Raw genomic sequence first — 19,704 nt, 5'->3', positions numbered from 1 at the left:
GAGAATGTACAGGGCTGCCAGATCTACTTCAGCTCTTCCCGCTCCAGATGTATTTTATGTAAATGGCGCCCCCTACGGCACAACTGCAACGTAAACTACAATGTAACTGGGTTCACCTTGGAGCCTTGCTCTCAGTGCCTCGTCCCTCCTTTGGGCTTAGTAAGAGCCTTTGACATATCTAGCAAAATGTAAAAGGCCCTCTGAATCACTGATTCCTCTTCCAGGAATAAGGCCTTTCAGAAATACAGAATTATGTAATATATACATAAAGATATATGCAAAACGATGTTCACTGAAGCATGCTTTATATTGGAAAAAAACACAAGGAAACAAACTCCAAGTCCATCAACAGGGGATCATCTGGACAAATAATAGCGCCTTCAATCATGAGATATTTTGCCTGTCTCAGATTTAGGTGTACTAACATAGAATGATCTTTAAGATTTGGTGTTATGACTGAGATGAACATGAAGGTGAAAGCAAATCCCAAAAATATATTATTCAATCCTATGTTTATATATTTGTGTCTGAATTTATATTAGGTCGATAGGGAATGCACAGACAAGGAACTGGAAGAGTCCACCAAGCTGAGGGAACTTGACTGGAATTGAGACAGGCTGGGACCTGGGACCTGAGACCCTTTCCTGCAGTGCTTGCACCTGGACGAATGTCTCCTCCAGCAACATAATACAAAGAAACTATACAGGACTAAAAATAACTGCGTGCAAGCGCAGTTGGGGCAAATTAGGAACAACAAGATACAAAAGGACCAAAACCCAACGGCCACTTCTGAGGAACCGGGAGCAAAAGCAGGGTACCGTGCATGCGCCCTGCACGCAGCACCACCAAGGGGGTGGGCAGACCACCTGACCACCCCTCCTGCAAGACCCCTGGACCCACCCCTACCCTCACCCCACATAAGGAACCAGCTCAGCCTCCCCTCCCCCCCAGGGAGTAAGCAAGGGAAACTGTTACTTGTTTTCACTCCCTCCTGCTGCAGCACCAGCCCCAGTAAAGCCTTGCCTGAATTTCTTGTCTGGCTTCTTACCAATTTCTGTTGATTAAGAAGGCCAAGAAGCCTGGTCTGTAACACAATCACCCGGTAGGGGGAGTTTGTGACAGGGAGGGGTTTTACCCTGCATGCTTTATTACTTTGCGCCTCTACCACAATAAGAAAATATTGTATATATGTTGTTTTTATTGCAAATTCAAAATATTAGGCACCCCACTTATTCTGAGCTGCAAACCTGTGGGTTTGACTGTTCTTTGACAACTTCCCACCGAGGTAAACTACCAAGAAAGTCCTATTACCAAGTGTGAAAACTTCTTGGCATTTCTGAAATAAATCCTTCTTTTGAGCCAGTTCATGTGGGCATCCCAATTCCCAAGAGAGCTTTTTAAAAATTTAGATCCAAGTCTCTGTCCCAGATCTGCTGACTCAAAACCTGAATTTCTGTTCCTGAGGCTATTATCTGGAGGAAGAAGTGAGAAGGAAGGGTTATTGCTTAGTGTGGTGGCTATATTTGTACAATTGCAGAGCCACAGTCAGTAATAGAGAAGGCAGAGGTGCAGCCTTGATCTGCAAGGGCTCCAGTTAACCCTAAAGGGGCCCCTTGATGGATAAAAACATACTCCTGGGCTTGGCAAGGAAGGGGCTCCACTGGCAGCCAGGACATGCACTCAAGGCTCTGCAGTGTAGATGTTAGGGCTGTGGCTTTTGCTTTCCCAAATCTTAACTTTTTTTTTTTTTCATTTGTTGAGTGGGTGTGTCCCATAGGTGAAGGTTCAACTACTGTTTTTTTAAACTGGAGGGAGGTGGAGATGATTTGAAGTTAACTGAAAAACCCACCCAGCTCTTACTCTGGATTTGCTTAGAATGGAGAAAGAACCCGGCTCTCATTAATACGTTGTATCAATATATTATTATCTACCAGTAACAGAACTGGATTCAAATCCTGACTCCACATTACACCAAGTGTGTGACTATTGGCAAGGCTCTTAACACCTCTGAGCCTCAGTTTCTTGGTCTGCAGAATGGACGTAATTGATGCACTCCTGATGGGGGTGCAGTGAAGATCAGAGAGATGGTGTATGTAGGATAAATCAAACACAGCTTAGTTACTGTTCATTCATACTGGGGTGGTCACTAGACCACGAACTCCTCAAGGGCAGACATGTGAATATGAGAATTATCTCATTTTCTCCCCCCTCCAAAGTTTACCTAACACTAACTAGTACAGACCTTAAGTATGTGCTGAACACTCTGTCCGATGTCATGAGAGTTGATTACTTGTTCCTGGTGGGCAGAGAAAAGCTTTCACACCCCGTGCAGTCAGGAATTCAGATCCCGTGCCACAGGTGTGGGTGGCACTTCTCTCCAAACTGCAGTCCGCCCGTCTGTGATGGGCTTATAACGGATCACTGGACCCCTGGCTGCATCGCCCACTCCTCTGCGCTCGGACCCGGGGGAGGCGCGGGGGCTCAGAGCGCGGCCCCTTCCAGGGGAGGCGCCCAGCCTGGCGCGTCGCCCCTCCGCCCGCGGGGTCTCTGAAGGGGGCGACTCGCTCGAGCCAAAAAGCCCGGAGCCGCCCAGGAATCTTGGCGGGGACTGCGAGCATTTCCTCCCGGGCGGGCCGTCGCGATCCCGGGGAGGGCGGGGAGGGCGGCAGCGGGCAGACGCGGCGCTGCGCTCCGCCAGCCGGCAGCATGCGGCCCCTGCTCTGCGCGCTGGCCGGGCTTGCCCTGCTCCGCGCCTCGGGTGCCTTCACCGGTGAGTGGGGCCCGGACGCAGGGCGAGGGTCGGGGAGGCCGCGGACCGTGAGGAAGGAGCAGGAGAGAGGGAGGGAAGAGGGAGGGAGATGGGAACGAAGCCAGATGGAGAGGGATGGAGAGTGGGAGATGCAGGGAGGGAGAGAGATAGATAGATGGTGAGAGAAATTGGAGAGAAAGATGGAGACAAAAAAGGCAGAGAGATAAAGGCAGAGGAACAGAGAGAATTACAAAGGAGAGAGGGAAGAATACAGAGAGCAAGGGAGAGGCTGGGACAGAAAGAAATTTTGGAGGTAGACAGATGGGTCTGAACTATGAATGAGGAGGATAGAGAGAAAAAGGAGTTTGAGAGGCAAACGGAACAAGAAGGAAGGAAATAGAGGAACTAAAATGGCAAGAGAAAGGGGGTGGGGGAGAGAGAAAGGGTGAGAGGATACTGAGGAAGCAAGGCCGATTTGAGAGAGACAAAAAAGGAGAGAGGGAGTGGAGAAGCCCATTGCCCCAGGTCGACAGGAAAGAGAGGAGGAGACCAGGAATCCAAGGTGGAAGGTCAAGTCTGCAGGGTGGGGCAGCCCCAGCTCCCCACCCTCCGGACCAGCCCTGCCCAGAGGGCCTGCAGAGGTGCCCAGGCCTGGCCCAGCACAGCCAGTCAGGGCCCAGGCAGGCGGCCCCTGGAGGCCACGGCTTTACCTGCCAGGTAGTCTGAGGGGCTTCTGCAGTCTGTGGAGGAGGCCAGTCGTCAGCCTTTTGGAGAGCTTCCCTGAGGGCCTGAAGCTGCCTTGGGTGGGTGGGAGGAGGCTGCGGGAGGGAGAGGCCCTCTGGGCGCTCCACTGGCTGGGTTCCTTGCCTTGCCCTGTCCCTTCTACCCTTCCCTGACAGCAGTCTTAGTGCTGCCCCTTCACCGGTGAGGCTCGGACAAGGTGGCTGCAGATGGACTTAACTGTGTGCACAGGTGTTCCTTCCACCACCCCAAGACTGCACTTTATACAGCACTTTACAAGCCACGTTCCCATTTACCCAAGGTCTCTTGCTGGCCTCAACCAAAGGCAGCTGATGCCCAACCCAGTTGAACGGGCGAGGGGAAGGCTTAGTCTCTCCAGGCATCCAGGGACCCTACCCCCTCAGCCAGGCCCTTGTCCACACTTAAGGCTGCTCCCCCATCAACCTGGAGCCGGTGGCTGTGAGTCACCCTGCCCTGTGTTAAGATGGAAGCTCCCCTGACCCCTGGCCCAGCCCCTTTCAGGCACAGGGAACTGTGGGAGTGGGCATCCAGGGAAAGGGTTGAGGCCAGTCTTGATCCTGGGCAGCCCCTGGCTGAGTGAACTTGGGTGAGTCATGTCGCCTCTCTGAAGCCATTTCCTCTTCTGTAACGTGGGGAGAATGGTACCCACCAGCAGAGCTGGATGAAAGGGAAGTACCCAGCACGGAACACCTGTCAACACACATTGTCTCCTTCCCTCGTCCCCTCGGACAGCTCCGCTGAGCTCTCTGAGGCCCAGTTCTCCACTGAGGTTGGCTAAGGAGGACCAACAACCCTTTCCTCACAGGCTGCGTGAGGAGTGGCTGGGACCATGCAGCACGGAGCCTGGCCCAGGTGCTGTCCTTTTTCTCTGCCTCCCCGCCCCGCCCTGCCCCATCTTGCCTGGAGTCCCCACCTCCAGGGGCTGAGGGGACAAAGCCGAGTCTGTGCCCCCTCAGAGGGAGGAGCTGGCCGCCCACAGTGGCAGACTTTTTGTGGCCCCTTTAGCTATGACTGGTATATACATTTTAGCTTAAAGCCATTTTTAAACAATATTTTCCTGCTGATCATCCTCATTCCTCCAGATTAAGAAAAAAAAAAAAGAGGAGAGTATAAACATATTAATGTAATTTCACACTGAGTTCACACATTTTTGTGTACAACCTTTCAGACTTCAGACAATATACCATGGTTTTTCTTAACTGTTGATTATCAAATCTGTTGGATATAAACACAGAATAGAGACCTAGAGATTGTCATACTGAGTGAAGTAAGTCAGAGAAAGACAAATATGATATTGCTTATATGCGGAATCTAAAAAAAAAGGATAAAAATGAACTTATTTACAAAACAGAAACAGACTCACAGACTTAGAGAACGAAGAACTTATGGTTGGGAGGTGGGGGAGGGATACTTAGGGAGTTTGGGAGTGACATGTACGTACTACTGTATTTAAAATGGATACCCAACAAGGACCTACTGTACAGCACAGGGAACGCTGCTCAATATTACTTAACAACATAAATGGGAAAAGAACTTGAAAAAGAATAATAATAAAAAAAGAATAGTATAGTGAACCATCGTGTGCCCATCACTGTTTCAACAAGAATGGATTCCTGACAGATCTGGATTCATCTATCATCCCCACCTTCTCTCCCCTCCCTCAGATTATTTTAAAGGAAATTCCAGGCATTATATATTTTTATCTGTAAGTATTGCCTTATGTATTTCTAAAAGATAAATAATCTTTTAATAACAATCCCATTATCACTCCCTAAAAATGGACAATAATTCCGTAATGTCATCAAATATCCAATCAGCGTTCAACTGTCCCTGATTGTGTGATGTTTTTATATTTGGTTTGTTTGATCCAAATAAGGTACACACATTGCTTTGGGCTGATATATCTGTTAAGTTTCTTTTAGTAAGTTTTAAGTTTCTTTAGTAAGTTCTTTTTCCCCTCTTTTTTCTTAAAATTTATTTGTTGAAGAAACTGGGTTGTTAGTCTTATAAAGTTTTTCCCATTTCAATTTTAGCTGATTGCATCCCCCAGGTGTCATTTAAATTGTTCTCTCCCCTATATCGTCTATGAACTGGTAGTTAGATCTAGAAGCTTCAGCTAATTCCAGTTAGATATTTTTTTTGCAAGAATACTTTAAGATGGTTTATTGCTTTAATTTTCATTTCTTTGATTACTACCAAGGTTGGATTTTTCTAAGGCATATTGGTCATTTCTGCTAACTCTTGTGAATTGTCTTAGACTTTTCCATCGTGGTGGTGGGATTTTTTCATATCGATCTATAAAAGTTCTTTATGTGTTGAGTGAAGCAGACTGTCTTGTGCTACTTGTAGAGAATTTTTGTTTTTTAAGTTAAGGCTTCAGTTAAGCTCCTTTCCTATTTTGCTGTCAGAGGGATATCAAGTCCTAGAGCCTAGTCCTATTAGCCATTCTCACCCATGCCTTGGGGCCCACGGGGGGAAGCTCTCACTGTCCACCACCATTCCAGGTCTCTGTGGACATCTGTCTTCCATTGGGATTCTGCTTTTTGCTTTGGGTGGAAGAGGAAGACGCTGAAGGGCTATGGTGAGGATCACTGCATTTCTTCTTGCAAAAATGGATGTTGTGGGGAGTGAACCTCTCAAAGACAATCTGATTCAACGTACACAGTTGGGCTCTTGTTGGGCCTCAAGACAGGTGCAAAGATGTCATGTGTATAGGTCCCCTTTGCCCCATTCCTGTCCAGCCCCTCATTTTACAAAGGAGGCAGCTGAGACCCCCAAGATAGGAGGCCCTTAACTCATCACAGAACTGCCAGAACATAGTATAGACAGTGTCTTGCAGGTAGGATTCAAATCCTGTCCCCACTACCTACTAGCAGTGTAGTCCTGGGCATGTTACTCAACCTCTTTGATCTTTGGTTTTCTAATCTATAAAAAACGGATAAGTAAGAGTACTGAGCTCACAGATAGAATTAAATGAGTTAATGCATGTAGGCACTCAACAAAAAGCTTGGCCCATAATAACTGATCACAAATTGAAAGTAGCTTCAAATATAGAGTATGGTTGTGCCCATTCTAAAGGTGAAGAAACTAAGGATCCAGCAAGTGGGATTGGCTTGTAACAGAGCCCAGAGAGCCCGGTCAGCCCTGAGCCCTCTGTTTGCTTGTCGGAGAAGCCCCTCCCAAGCATCCCTTGGACTCCTGCACAGGTATAGTCCTAGAGCAGATGCCTCCCCATCTTGAGGAGACCTGGTCAGAGTGATCTAGTGAAAAGCACTGGCTCCAGGTGGAGAGGCGGGGCTGCAGGGGTTTTCACTGACCTGCTTAGTCTCCAGTCCACCTGGTGAATGACCTACACGGCATTTGCACATCATCTGGCAGTTCCAAGGCGACTTCAAATGCAGGATCCCCTTGGATCAACACAGCAGTCCCGCCAAGTAGACAGAGCAGGGCAGATCCCTCACAGACGAAGCTGAGTCAGAGGCAAAGAACACAGTTCAGTGGAGGTGGGACCGTGCCTCTGACTCCCAGACTTGTGAGTCCCAGACAGTGTGTGGAGAGAGGTTTATCCTGGATGGCTTCCTAGACCTCAGCATGGTGGGGGTTTAGGAATGTTCTAGTACTTTATAACCCAGTGGATTATAAATCACCATATTCCAAGGTAGAAGGAATCTGGTTTCCTGGATGGCCTTGGAGAGCGGAGCTGCCTGCCAGCCCTGACCATCAACCAGTCCACCTCTGAACTGATATGTGAGAAAGAAATAAACACATGTGTGATTGAGGGGGGCTCTTTGTTGCAGCAGCTCAGCTCGTATCCTCGCTTAACCAGACGCCGACTGTATTGGACTGACATCGGTAAGCTCTCAGAGTGATCGGCAAGGCTCAAATCCACATCTGGAAAATGACCAGAGAACAAGGGAGACAGAACATATCACTCCCAAAACAAAACAAAAATGTTCCTTAGCATCTGAGCTCCCTCTTAGGGGGCTCAAGGGTCCCTCTCCTGTTCTCAGCCAGAGCACACCCATAGACTAGAGTTCTTCATATAGTTGTTTGAAAATAGTGTTCTTCTGATTAAAAAATAAAACAAAAAAACCACTGATGGTTTGGAATGAAGCACAAATTTTAATACAAATATCAAATGTGGTCAAATTTATTATCCTATTATATTGACTGTGGTCAAATAGAATTAACCCCCAAGTGCCAAGTGTGGCTGTGGTCAAAGCAGCACCTTTCAGGGTCAGAAATCCTTTGCGTTCTGTGCGCCTTCTTAGTGTTCGGATCCAGAAACAAAAGGTCTCCTATGCCTGTCAGTGGGGGAGGGCTGGGGGGGAGGCCCAGTGGCCGTGTCCCTTTAACTGGTGCCTGCACTAGGCCTCCCGTCTCCACTGGCAGCCTGCTCTCACCATATTCCACCCACGCCTGCCGTCCGGGGTGCACATAGGCCCTGAGCAGAAGCCAGGCCAGAGAAAACAACCCTGCATCCAAGAAGGTCCATTTCCCAACTGGCCAGGTCAGGGAGGGCGGGATCGAAGGAGGGAAGGGAGCACCGGGAACCACAGCCTTGGCCGCGCGTGGTCAGTCGTGATAATCCTTCAGCTTCCCCCACTCTTCCTCTGGTCTGAGCTTCCCCAAAGCCCCGTGAAACTGGCGTTACCGTGAGCCCCTTTCTACTGGTGAGGAAGCGCGAAGCAAAGGGAGCCCTTGCCCAGTTCTTGCCTTGCTGGAGCTTCTGGGCCAAGAAGCAACTTGTCCTTGACTCATCCTGGTTCGGTCTTCGTAGCTAATTTTTGAGGCCTGAAAGACAGAGGCAACCCTTGGATGAGCTGCATCTGGCAGTGCCGCCCCCGCCCCCAAACCCGTGTTACAGAGGAGGCAGCAGAGGCTCCAGGGAGAAGAAAGTTCCCACGGCCCTGCACCAGTTCGTGGCTGGGAACGGAGGTCTGCAGTGTGTTTTCTGCCATCATGCGCTGAGGTCAATGCCTTGAGCACCCACGTGGGGGAGGGAGCCGCAGCGCAGGGTGGCCTGGCTCTGCCCCAGCTCTCTCTCAGCAGAGCTCCTCCAGAGGCCTGGATGAGCTCACAGACAGTTGTGCAGTGCAGCCCAGGGCGCAGCTGCGTCCAGATGTGATGGATTAGTGCTGTGTGATTTGGAGAGCAACCTCAGCCCAGCCTCTTCCCTGGAGGGGTTTGGGAGCCAAGTGAGACCTCATTGCTAACACGTAGAGAACAGGATGTTTTAGGCTGAGGGAGGGAGCAGATTCATGTTGTTCGTGACTTCCAGAGCTGGCAGAGCCCCACTTGGCCGGCAGGGTCATGTTGCTTCCTCTTGGCCTAAGCTGGGAGGAGGGGGAAGAGTATTTTAGGGTCTGGGAGGGGGCAGGTGGGACTCAGGGGAAAGTCTTGGCCTAAGGCCCCCGGGCGGAGCTTGCAGACGGTGTGTGTGGGCCCGGACCTAGACCGGGAAAGACCCCCTCTTCCTTGACAGCCCTCTATTTGGGTGAAAACAGCTCTGCCTGCCCCCTCAAAATCTTTTCTCTCTAGCTGAGCACCCCAGCTTTTTCAGCTGACACAAAGGAGTCAAAATCTGGAGTCCCTTCACGGTGGCCCCCTTTAGCCCTGCCTCTCCCTGTCAAAAGCCTTCTCACGATGAATGGTCCAGAATGGAGCCCAGCCCTCCAGGTGGGGTCTCTCAGACCACCCACCCCCCGACACCCAACCTGAACATTTTGTATCAATGCACGAAGCCCATGGCTTCTGCTTTTTGCTAACAACCCCATCAGAGAACTGGCTTTTATTATGGAAAATTTCAAACCATATATACAAAAGTAGAGAGAATAGCAGAATTAACCCCACGTCCGCATCACCCAATTTCAACAGTTACCGATTTTGGCCAATCTTGTTTGCTCAATACTCCCACCCATGCCTCCTCCCACTCCCAGGCCTGGGTTATTTTGAAGTAAAGCCAAGACATCATAGCATTTTACATGTAAATATTTTCAGTATAGATCTCTAAAAGGCTCCCTTAAAAAAAATAACCAAAGTTATAACATCCCCTCCCTCCCTAAAGTCAACAAGAAGACCATTGTTGTTTTTTTAAATACTTATTTTTATTTATTTTCTTTCTTTTTTTCTTTTGGCTGTATCAGGTCTTAGTTGCAGCATGCACGATCTTCGTTGTGGTGCACAGGCTCTGTAGTTGTGGTGCACAGGCTCTGTAGTTGTGGTGCGTAGGCTCTGTAGTTGTGGTGCATAGGCTCTGTAGTTGTGGTGCACAGGCTCTGTAGTTGTGGTGCACAGGCTCTGTAGTTGTGGTGCGTAGGCTCTGTAGTTGTGGTGCATAGGCTCTGTAGTTTTGCGGCACACAGGCTCTCTAGTTGAGGCACGTGAGCTCGGTAGTTGTGGTGTGCAGGCTTAGTTGCCCCACAGCACGTGGGATCTTAGTTCCCCGACCAGGGATCGAACCTGCGTCCCCTGCATTGGAAGGTGGGCTTTTTACCACTGGCCCACCAGGGAAGTCCCAAGACCATTGGGTTTTTTTTGTTTTTTTAAAAAGTTATTTATTTATTTTTGGCTGTGTTGGGTCTTCGTTGGTACGTGTGGGCTTTCTGTAGTCGTGGTGAGCAGGGGCTACTCTTCCTTGTGGTGCACGGGCTTCTCATTGTGGTGGCTTCTCTTGTTGCGGAGCATGGGCTCTAGGCACGCGGGCTTCAGTAGTTGTGGCTTGCAGGCTCTAGAGCGCAGGCTCAGTAGTTGTGGTGCATGGGCTTAGTTGCTCCGCGGCATGTGGGATCTTCCTGGACCAGGGCTCGAACCCGTGTCCCCTCCATTGGCAAGTGGATTCTTAACCACTGTGCCACCAGGGAAGTCCACCATTGTTTTTTGAAGAGGTTTTTCTAAGTTCAGTGGATGGACATAATGAAGGGGAGAATGTAAAAACCCAAACTGTTCTCCACAAAAGATGCTCAGAGTGGAAGGAAGTTTTGCCCCTGCACTTGGTTCTCGCCCCTGAGTGGAAGAGCTGAGATCCAGAGAGAGTTGAGACCAGGGACTCTCAGGGCATGGGGACGCTGGCAGAGCTCCAGAAGGCCAGCTGGCTGAGGTGGGGCCAGGGGAAGGCCAGGGTGCCTGGGGTCCAGTCGTTTGCTGACTGTGTGATCACAGACAAGTCACTCAGCCTTCAGAGTTATACATTCATCACCAGCAAAATAGCTCACTATCCTTACCTCAAGACCTGCCAACCTCCTGGGCAACTTTATATGTCCCCTCGGACAACCCAGCCAACATCGAGGTCTTACGAGAGTTTTGCCTCTACAAAGATCAAGTCCAATAACTCTTACCCCTGCTCTGCTTCAGATGCCCACAGCCTTGGTATTGTCACTGTGAAGCTACTCTACCTCTAAAAGCTAAAATTGCAATATCCCTTATCACTTGTTCCTTCTGTTACTCCCATCATCTCACTGAGATCTGCAGTGCCTTCAGCCCCTCCATTTCTCCCAGTTATTGGCCCCCTTATTGCCTTCTCCTTCGTTATTCAAGCTAGATGCCCGAGCTCGTCCCCTTAAGCCCTTGCTGGTCGAATCCTCAGTTCCTTTGCACTCTTGTTCTTCACCGCACTCAGGCCACAGACTCCCAGGTTTCAGCTCATCAGCCATCTGTCTCTGTTGCTGACACCGCCCTGCTGAGCTGCTGCGGGAGGGCTTCCTTGTGATGTCAGGTTGTTCTGCATCATCCTCCTAACCGCCTTCCTCATTCTCCTCTTCCCCTTTTGGAGCCCCCTCTTTATTCAAGCTTCTTACCCAGGGGCGGGCTGATACACTGGCTTTCGGAAAACGAAAAAAAGCATTTTTCAGTTTCCGTGGTGGAAATACTTTCACCATGGCTCCCATTTTAGTGGCTGTGTCTAACAACCCACTCACAGAATTCCTGATAATGCTTCACAGCTCGCTTTCCTTTCCTAACCCTACAAGAATTTTCAGCAGATGATTCCCCTCTTACTTTACCGAGTGAACAGAGGCCATCAGGTGGGACTCACTCAACTTCTTGGCCCTTTAAGTAGAACTTTTTTTACCCATTTTTGCTGCGTTTCCTCTCTCTTCCTTCCACATGTGACCCCTACCCCCGCCACCATTTCTGGATTCCGTGGCCTCACATCTCTTCGGGAAATGCATTCTTTCAGTCCTCCTGGCTTCCTCCTGTCCTCAGGCTATAAGCATGGTTGCGTTTCTTCAATGCTTAAAAACCTGGAAACAACAACAATAAACAGTGCTTTAGATCACCTTGTGATCTGATCTCCCTTCCTTCACAGCCAGGCTTCATGGAAATGTTTTCCAGGATCTTAGTTTCCTCCTCCTGACTTTTCCTTCCCCTCTCATCCCACTGCGACTAGACTTTGCTCTGTCGGCACCTCTCCACTAAAAGCGCTGGGACGGCATTCAGCATCTACTTTTCTGTTGCTCTGAGTCCTTATCTTGCTAGACCTCCATGCTGCTTTAGGCCATGCTGACTGCTTCATCCTTTTGAAAGCTCTTGGCTTCTCCTTGCTTCTGGGGCAGCATCCTCCTTTCTGTGTGTCCGTGTTCTCCAAGGACTCAGCCAACTCAGACGCCCTGCAGGTTATCTCAGAGCCACCAATACCGCAACTTGAGCTCAAAGCCCGGGCTCTAAGACTTCTGGTGTGAAGGTTGGTGGTGTAAGGAACCAAGGAGGAGCCAACGTTGGGGAGGAAAATGATGTTGAACAAACTGAACCTCAGATATTCCGCTTACTAGCTGTGTGACGTTAGACGTATCATTTCACCTTTCTGTGCATCAATTTCCTTATGTGTAAATTGGGGGTAATAATTGGTTGTAGAGGTTGACTGAGTTAACACATTTGTTTAGCACTCACTCGTGTCAGATGTTACTAACTGGTCACCAATGTCAATTACGATTACTATTACTACAATATCTCCATGCATTTTCTTCCTCTCTTCCTATGGTTACTGCCTCCTTTCATCACTTCTTACGCTGATTACTGCAGTAACTTCCTGCCTTCAAAGACGAATGTCTCCAATCCATTCTCTGTATTTTAAAAATTCACATATGACTGCATGACTCTCCTGTTTAAATAAACCCCAAAACAAGCATTGTGATTGGTTTATTAGGGCCCGGCCTTGTTTCCACGATCCACCTCTCCAGTCTCAACTCCCACCCACCCTGTACTTTCCAGCCACTTCAGGCTTCCTGAGGGTTTGCGCACTGAGCCATGCTATTTCATTCCTATCTTTGCACATGCCGTTCCTTCTGGCTGAAACCTTTCCTCCCTTCCTTTTCTTACCCAGTTCAGGCAGCACCTCCTTAAGGAAGCCTACTTGGGTCTGTAGGAGACCATGGCCAAGTGAGTGAGTGGGGCAACCCTACACTCACACCCTGATCCACACTGAGCCTTCCTCTGCTTCTCTTTGGACTGTTTTTAGGACCCACCTCCCTTGAGCCCCATGTTTGCAGGAGTCTCTAATGTTACAGGGAAACCGAGGGCCCCACAGTGACAAGACTTGTTTTCCTACAGCTGCTGAACCCTTCATCCCCTCCCGAGGAGACCCAGCTCGGACTGCAGGGTGTGACAGACACATGGCTGTCCATGGCCGGTTAGACGTCATAGAGGAGGTAATGAGGGTGACCTGAGAGGGCATGCAGCTTCAGGACCACCTGCCAGGCTGGTGGCTTTGGAGGGTTCAGGCCGATCTTGCTTTGGAAAGTTGGGGAAATCTGGGCCAATCCTGTTCCCTGGCCACTATGTTAAACATCTCCTTGCCCTACCTGGGCTGTTAGGCTGTCCAGCCCCCAACAGACCCTGCCTCCCCTGGACCTTGCTTCCCACCAGCCAGAGATCTCCCCGTAATCACCAGATGAGAAGGTGGAAATTCAACTGCAGTGTTTTGTTACACAGCCACGGTTTGTAACCTGGGGTCCATAAACTTGTGTGGGGGAAAAAAATTGCACTTCATTTTCACAAACCTTTAGCTGAGATTTAGCATTCTCATTCGCTATAAATACAGACAACAAACTGCAGGAGTATTAACGGTACTGTGACTTTGTCAGCAATAGAAATCACAGATAATTTCATCCTATTATAGTCACTGTGAATATCTCAATATATTGTTTACTATCAGTATGTCAAAATTTCAGTAGTAAAAAGAAAAAAAAAAAAGAAAAAAAATTTCAGTAGTTGTTAGACCTGGTGTTCAATAAGTTAATACATAAATGTTTATATCAAAATTTAATTTTTAATACTTTACTAGTATTTTACTGCAGTTTATACCCTTGGAAATCCTGTATGTTTTATTTTTCTCAATGAAAGCATTTTTCTGATGGTGGTCTGTAGGTTTCACCAGACTGCTAATGGGGTTCATTTGCGAAAAAAGTTAAGAACCCTGAATAAAGAAAATTTCAAAATCCCAATGCTGTCATTTGGCAGAATTGCCACCAGGGGGCGGGGTAACAAAAGGAATGTGAGCTCCCCGTGGTGACATCCTGAAAGGGAAAAAACAATCCCAGAGTCCCTCCAAGCCCCAAACCAACGACTGGGTAAAACCCCTGAGTGCCAGAGCAGGAGCAACCAGCCTTAGAGAGTGAGCTCCTAGGATTTTGTTATCTGGGGAGCTGAGAGGCAGGCAAGGGCAGGGCCTCAACCAAGAGGAGCCAGGTCCCCTGGCACCCAGTTCTCTCCCCACTGCACCCTACTGGACTTCCAGGTGCTCCTTAGGATGTGGCTGATTAAGTGGGACTTGTCACCACTCTTGTCCTCTTGTCCTCTACTCCTCCCCCAACTTCTCTCCTTGCTTTAGACGGTGGAGAAGACGGTGGAGCACCTGGAGGCAGAAGTGAAAGGCTTGCTGGCTCAGCTGGAGGAGCTGGCCTGGAATCTGCCCCCGGGCCCCTTCAGCCTGATCCCCGACCTCGCAGAGGAGACGGTGAGCAGCTCAGGTAGCAGAGATGACAGCCTCCAGGGCTGGGCAGCAGGGTGGGGACGGCTGCTCCACCCCCATGGTGTAGCCTGGACAAGCCAGGGAGGCTCCAGCTCCTCCTTGGGACAGAAGTGGGAGGCATCCTCCGGGGTCACCCCAAGTGTTCTCTGCCCCCACGCCCGGGGTTGCTGCAGCCCAGCATCGGGTAAGGGCACCTGGAAGAGTTCCACTCTCAGCACCACCCTGACTCAGAGTGGCTGCCTCCTTCCCTGGCCATTTACACACGTCACAGCTCCTACCATCTCCCTTCTACTCCTATGACGCCACCAAACCCTATCAGGGAAGCCTGGCATCCCTCTCATTGGCAGTGGAGGGACTGCCACCTGCTCCCTCGAGCCCTGCGTCCTGGCACAGGAGTCCCCAGGGGACTGGGAGGGGAGGACAGGCAGCCTTCAGCACCCTGTTTGCTCACTCCGAGGCCGCCCCCCTTTCTTTCAGATCGCCTCTGAGCACCAGAGCAGGAGCCACCCAACAGCGGGCAGTGATACAACAGCTCTCCTCTGAGAACAGAGCCGTGCGCTCTGGCCTGCCGTCCTCAGCTTTGTGCAAAATAAAAGCTACTCCTTTGGTCCCCTCTGTGTCTGCCGACAGTGACCCCTGCAGCCACAGCCCCTTCTCCATCTGCTCCCATGCGCTGAGACTCACACCCCCTGCAGGCTCAGACCTGTACTTCCGCCCTCCTTACTTATAGGGGTGGACAGGGCAGGAGTTAGTTCAAGAGGTGAGGCACCTGAGGCGCAGAATCGTTAAGGCGACACAGTGGAAGGGCCCTCTGAGTAAACTTGTTACTCAAAATGTGGCTGTAGGTGAACAACAGGGGTGTCACCTGGGAGCATATCAAAAATGCAGAATTCGGGGCCCTGCCCAGACCTCCTGAATCAGAATCTACATTTTAATGAGATCCCCAGGGAATCTGTGTGCACATTAAAGTTTTAAAAAATGTTTCTGTTGAGATAAAATTCAAAATTTTAACCATTTAAAACAGTACAAATTCAGTGGGTTCATAATGTGTAGTCATCACCACCTTCTAATTCTCATCATCACCTTCTAATTCCAGAAATTTTCATCACCCCCAAAAGAAACCCTGTACCATTAAGCAGTCACTTCCCATTCCCCCTCCCATCCTCCCTTGGAAACCACTAATATTTCTTTCTCTGTGGACTTGCCTATGCTGGACATTTCATATAAATGTAATCATACATTTTGGTGTATGATTGTGTCAGACACAAAGCCTTTTGTGTTTAACTGCTTTTCGCTTAGCATAATGTTTTCAAGGTTCGTCCATGTTGTAGCATGTATCAGTACTTCGTTCCTGTTTATGGCTGAATAATAATATTCCATTTTATGGATATATCACATTTTATTCATCCATTCATCAAATCAGTGGATATTTGGGTTGTGTGCACCTTTTGGCTATTATGAATAATGCTATGAACATTCATGTATAAGTTTGTGTGGATATATGTTTTCATTTCTCTTGGGTCTATAATTAAGGATGAAATTGCTGAGTCAAATAGTAACTCTATGTTAAGTTTCTGAAGAACAGCCAAACTGTTTTTGCATAGCAACTGTACCAGTTTACATTTCTACCAGCAATGTATATATAAGGTTTTCAATTTTTCCTTATCCTCCCCTACACATCTTATTGATTATAGGCATCACACTAGGTGTGAAGTGGTTATCTCGTGGTTTTAGGTTGCATTTACCTAATGACTAGTGATGCTGAGCATCTTTTCATGTGTTTGTCGGCCACTTGTATGTCTTTTTTGGAGGAAGGTCTATTCAAATCCTTTGCCCATTTAAAAAACTAGGTTGTCTTTTTGCTGTTGAGTTGTAAGAGTTCTTTATGTATTGTGGATACTAGGTTTTTATCAGATATATGATTTACAAATGTTTTCTCTCATATTCTGGGCTGTCTTTTTATTTTCTTTATAGTGTCCTTTGAAACAACAGTTTTGATGAAATCCAATTTATCTTTGTTTTGTTCCTTCTTGTTTTGGTGTCATATCTAAGAATCCACTACCACATCCAAGGTTATGAATCATTTAATCCTGTCTTCTAAGATTTTTACAGCTTTAGCTCTTATATTTAGTTTTTTAAATCTATTTTAGGTTAATGTTTGTATGTGGTGTGCGGTGAGGATTCAGCTTCATTACTTGCACTTAGTTGAAGAGAATATTCTTTCCCCACTGAATAGTCCTGGCACCCTGTCAAAAATCAATTGAGCATAACGTTTAGGTTTACTTCTCAATTCTATCCCATGGTTCTGTATGTCTGTCTTTATGCCAGTATCACACTGTTTGAATTACTATAGCTTTGTGGTAAGTTTTAAAATTAAGTATGAGTTCCCTGACTTTTTTGTTCTTTTCCAAGACTGTTTTGGCTATTTGAGGAACAGTTCCTTGCAATTCCATATGTATTTTAGGATCAGCCTGTCCACATCAGCAAAAGGCAGTTGGAATTCTGATATGGATTAGATTGAATCTGTAGATCAATTTTTAGAGTATTGCCATTTCCACAATACTGTCTTCCAATCCATGAGCATAGGATGTTTCGTATTTTTTGTATTTTTCAGTGTAAAGTCTTACACCACCTTGGTTAAATTTATCCTTATTTTATTCCTTTTGCAATGACTGTAAATGGAATTGTTTTCTTAATTTTACTTTCAGATTGTTCATTGCTAGTGCATGGATATATAAACGACTTTTTTGGTTGATCACATATCCTATCCTGCAACTTTGCTGAATTCGTTTACTAGCTCTAATGGGTTTTCTGTGGATATTTTAGGATTTTCTATATATAAGATTATGTAATCTGTGAATAGAGTTTTACTTCTTACTTTCCAATCTGGATGCCTTTTATTTCTTTTTCTTGCCTAATTACCCTGGCTATAACTTTCAATACAATGTTGAGTAGTAGTGGCAATAGCAGACATCTTTGTCTTGTTCTTGATCTCAAGGAAAAGCTTTTATTTTTTCACCATTGGGTATGCTTTTCGTAGATGCCCTTTATTTCAGGTTGATAGATTTTCCTTCTGTTTTTAGTTTCTTAGGTTTATTATTATTATATGTGAAAAGATGTTGGGTTTTCTCAAATGCTTTTTCTGCATCAATTGAGACCATCATGTAGTTTTTACCCCCCTTCATTCTGTCAATATGTATTACATTGATTTTTTACATATTGAATGCTCCTTGTATTCCTTTTGATAAATCCCACTTGTTCATGCTGGATAATCCTTATAAATATACTGCTAGATTCAGTCTGATAGTATTTCACTGAGGTTTTTTGCACATTTCTTGTGGCTTTGGTATCAGGGTAATACTGGTCTCACAGAATGAGTTAGGAAGTGTTTCCCCCTCTATTTGGGGGGAAAGAGTTTGAGAAGGATTGGTGTTACTTTTTCTTTAAATGTTTGATAGAATTCACCAGTGAAGGCTCCTGGTTCTGGATTTTTCCTCGTTGGGAGTTTTTGATTACTGATCTCTTCTCATAGGTCTATTCAGACTTTCTATTTCTTCTTGAGTCAAATTTCAGACTTCGTGTGTTTCTAGGAATTTCCCCATTTCATCTAGGTTATCTAATATGTTGGCATACAGTTGTTAACAGTATTTTCTTATAATCCTTTACTTCTATGAAGCTGTTAGTAATGTCCTCACTTTCATTTCTGATTTTAGTAATTGAGTCTCCTCTCTCCTTTTTCTGTCAGTCTAAAGGTTTGTTAATTTTGTTGATCTTTTTGAAGAAGCTTTTGTTTCATTGATTCTATTGTTTTTCTAGTCTCTATTTTGCTTATCTGCACTCTAATTTTTATTATTTCCTTCTTTCTGGTTGCTTTGGGTTTAGTTTGCTCTTCTTTTTCTAATTCCTTAAAGTGGGAGGTTAGGCTACTGATTTGAGATTTTTTTTTTTCTTTTTTAATGTAGGCATTTACAGCTATAGATCTCCCTCTGAGCACTGCTTTCACTGCATCCCATAAGTTTTGGGCTTTCATTTTAATTAATCTCAAAGTATTTCTCATTTCTTTAACTCACTGTTCTTTTTAAGTATGCTTAGTTTTCACCTACTTGTAAAATTTCCAGATTTCCTCCTGATATTTCTTTTAAATTTCATTCCATTGTGGTCATAGAAGATACTCTGTATGTATGGTTTGAATCTTCTAAAATTTATTTAGATTCTTTTGTGGTCTATCTGGAGAATTTTCCATGTGCACTTAAGAAGAATGCATATTCTCTTGTTGGGTGGACAGTTCTATATATGTCTGTTAGGTCTAGTTGATTTATAGTGCTGTTCAAGTTTTCTGTTTCCTTATCTTTTGTCTAATTATTCTATCCAATAGGGAAAGTGAAGTGTTGAAGTCTCCAACTATTATTGTTGGGACTATTTCTCCCTTCAATTGTCAGTCTGTTTCAAACTTTCTGGGGATCTATTGTTAGACGCATGTATGTTTACAATTGTTATATTTTGATGGGTTAACCATTTTATTAGGATATAATGTCCTTTGCCAATCTCTGCCTCTTAATTGGAGCATTTACTCCATTTATATTTAAAGTAATTACTAATAAATAAAGACTTGTACCATTTTGTTATTTGTTTTCTATGCCGTAATTTTTGGGCTCCTTAATTCCTCCATTATTGCCACATTTTATGTTAGATGGTTTCAAGTGCACCACTTGATTCCTTCTCCTTTCTTTTACTATTTTTGTTATTTTCTGGGATTATATTAACATCTTAATTTATAACCAGTTTGAATTAATACCAAGTTTCAATAGTATACAAAAGCTTTGTCTCTCTCTATATGTCCTATATAGCTCCATCACCTGCCTTTAATGTTGTTATTGTCACAAATCACGTCCTTATACATTTTATGCCCATCAACGCAGTGTTATAATCCTTGTTTGGTGCAATTATCTTTTAAATCATATAGGAAAAAAAGAGGTGCTACAAACCAAAAAATATATATTAATACTGATGTTTATATTTACCTATGTTTATCTTTACCAATGTTTCATCTCTTCAGGTGGATTTGAATTACTGTCCAGTATCCTTTCATTTCAGTTTGAAGGACTTTCTTTAGCATTTCTCACATGAAAGGTCTACTAGCAAGAACCTGTCTCAATTTTTGTTCACCCAGGTATGTGTTAACTTCTTCATTTTTGAAGACTATTTTGCCAGATATAGGATTCCTGTT

At 46.1% G+C, this 19,704-nt stretch overlaps 1 protein-coding gene across 2 annotated transcripts; it reads left to right on the top strand.

The window, feature by feature from the left end:
* Nucleotides 1-2,247: 2,247 nt before the first annotated feature.
* PLAC9 (placenta associated 9) lies at nucleotides 2,248-15,458 on the top strand. 2 transcript variants are annotated; one of them, XM_032608501.1, is made up of 4 exons: nucleotides 2,248-2,770; nucleotides 13,058-13,155; nucleotides 14,337-14,462; nucleotides 14,955-15,458. In XM_032608501.1, exons 1-4 carry the CDS (start codon nucleotides 2,707-2,709, stop codon nucleotides 15,018-15,020), a joined length of 354 nt encoding a protein of 117 aa, XP_032464392.1. In that variant the 5' UTR covers nucleotides 2,248-2,706; the 3' UTR covers nucleotides 15,021-15,458. The 2 variants fall into 2 exon arrangements, with proteins under 2 accessions (XP_032464392.1, XP_032464393.1); XM_032608502.1 differs by having other exon boundaries at nucleotides 14,337-14,475.
* Nucleotides 15,459-19,704: the final 4,246 nt, after the last annotated feature.

The sequence above is a fragment of the Phocoena sinus genome, chromosome 16 (assembly GCF_008692025.1).
Source record: "Phocoena sinus isolate mPhoSin1 chromosome 16, mPhoSin1.pri, whole genome shotgun sequence".
Taxonomy (NCBI): domain Eukaryota; kingdom Metazoa; phylum Chordata; class Mammalia; order Artiodactyla; family Phocoenidae; genus Phocoena; species Phocoena sinus.
This window is presented reverse-complemented; position numbering and strand designations above follow the sequence as displayed.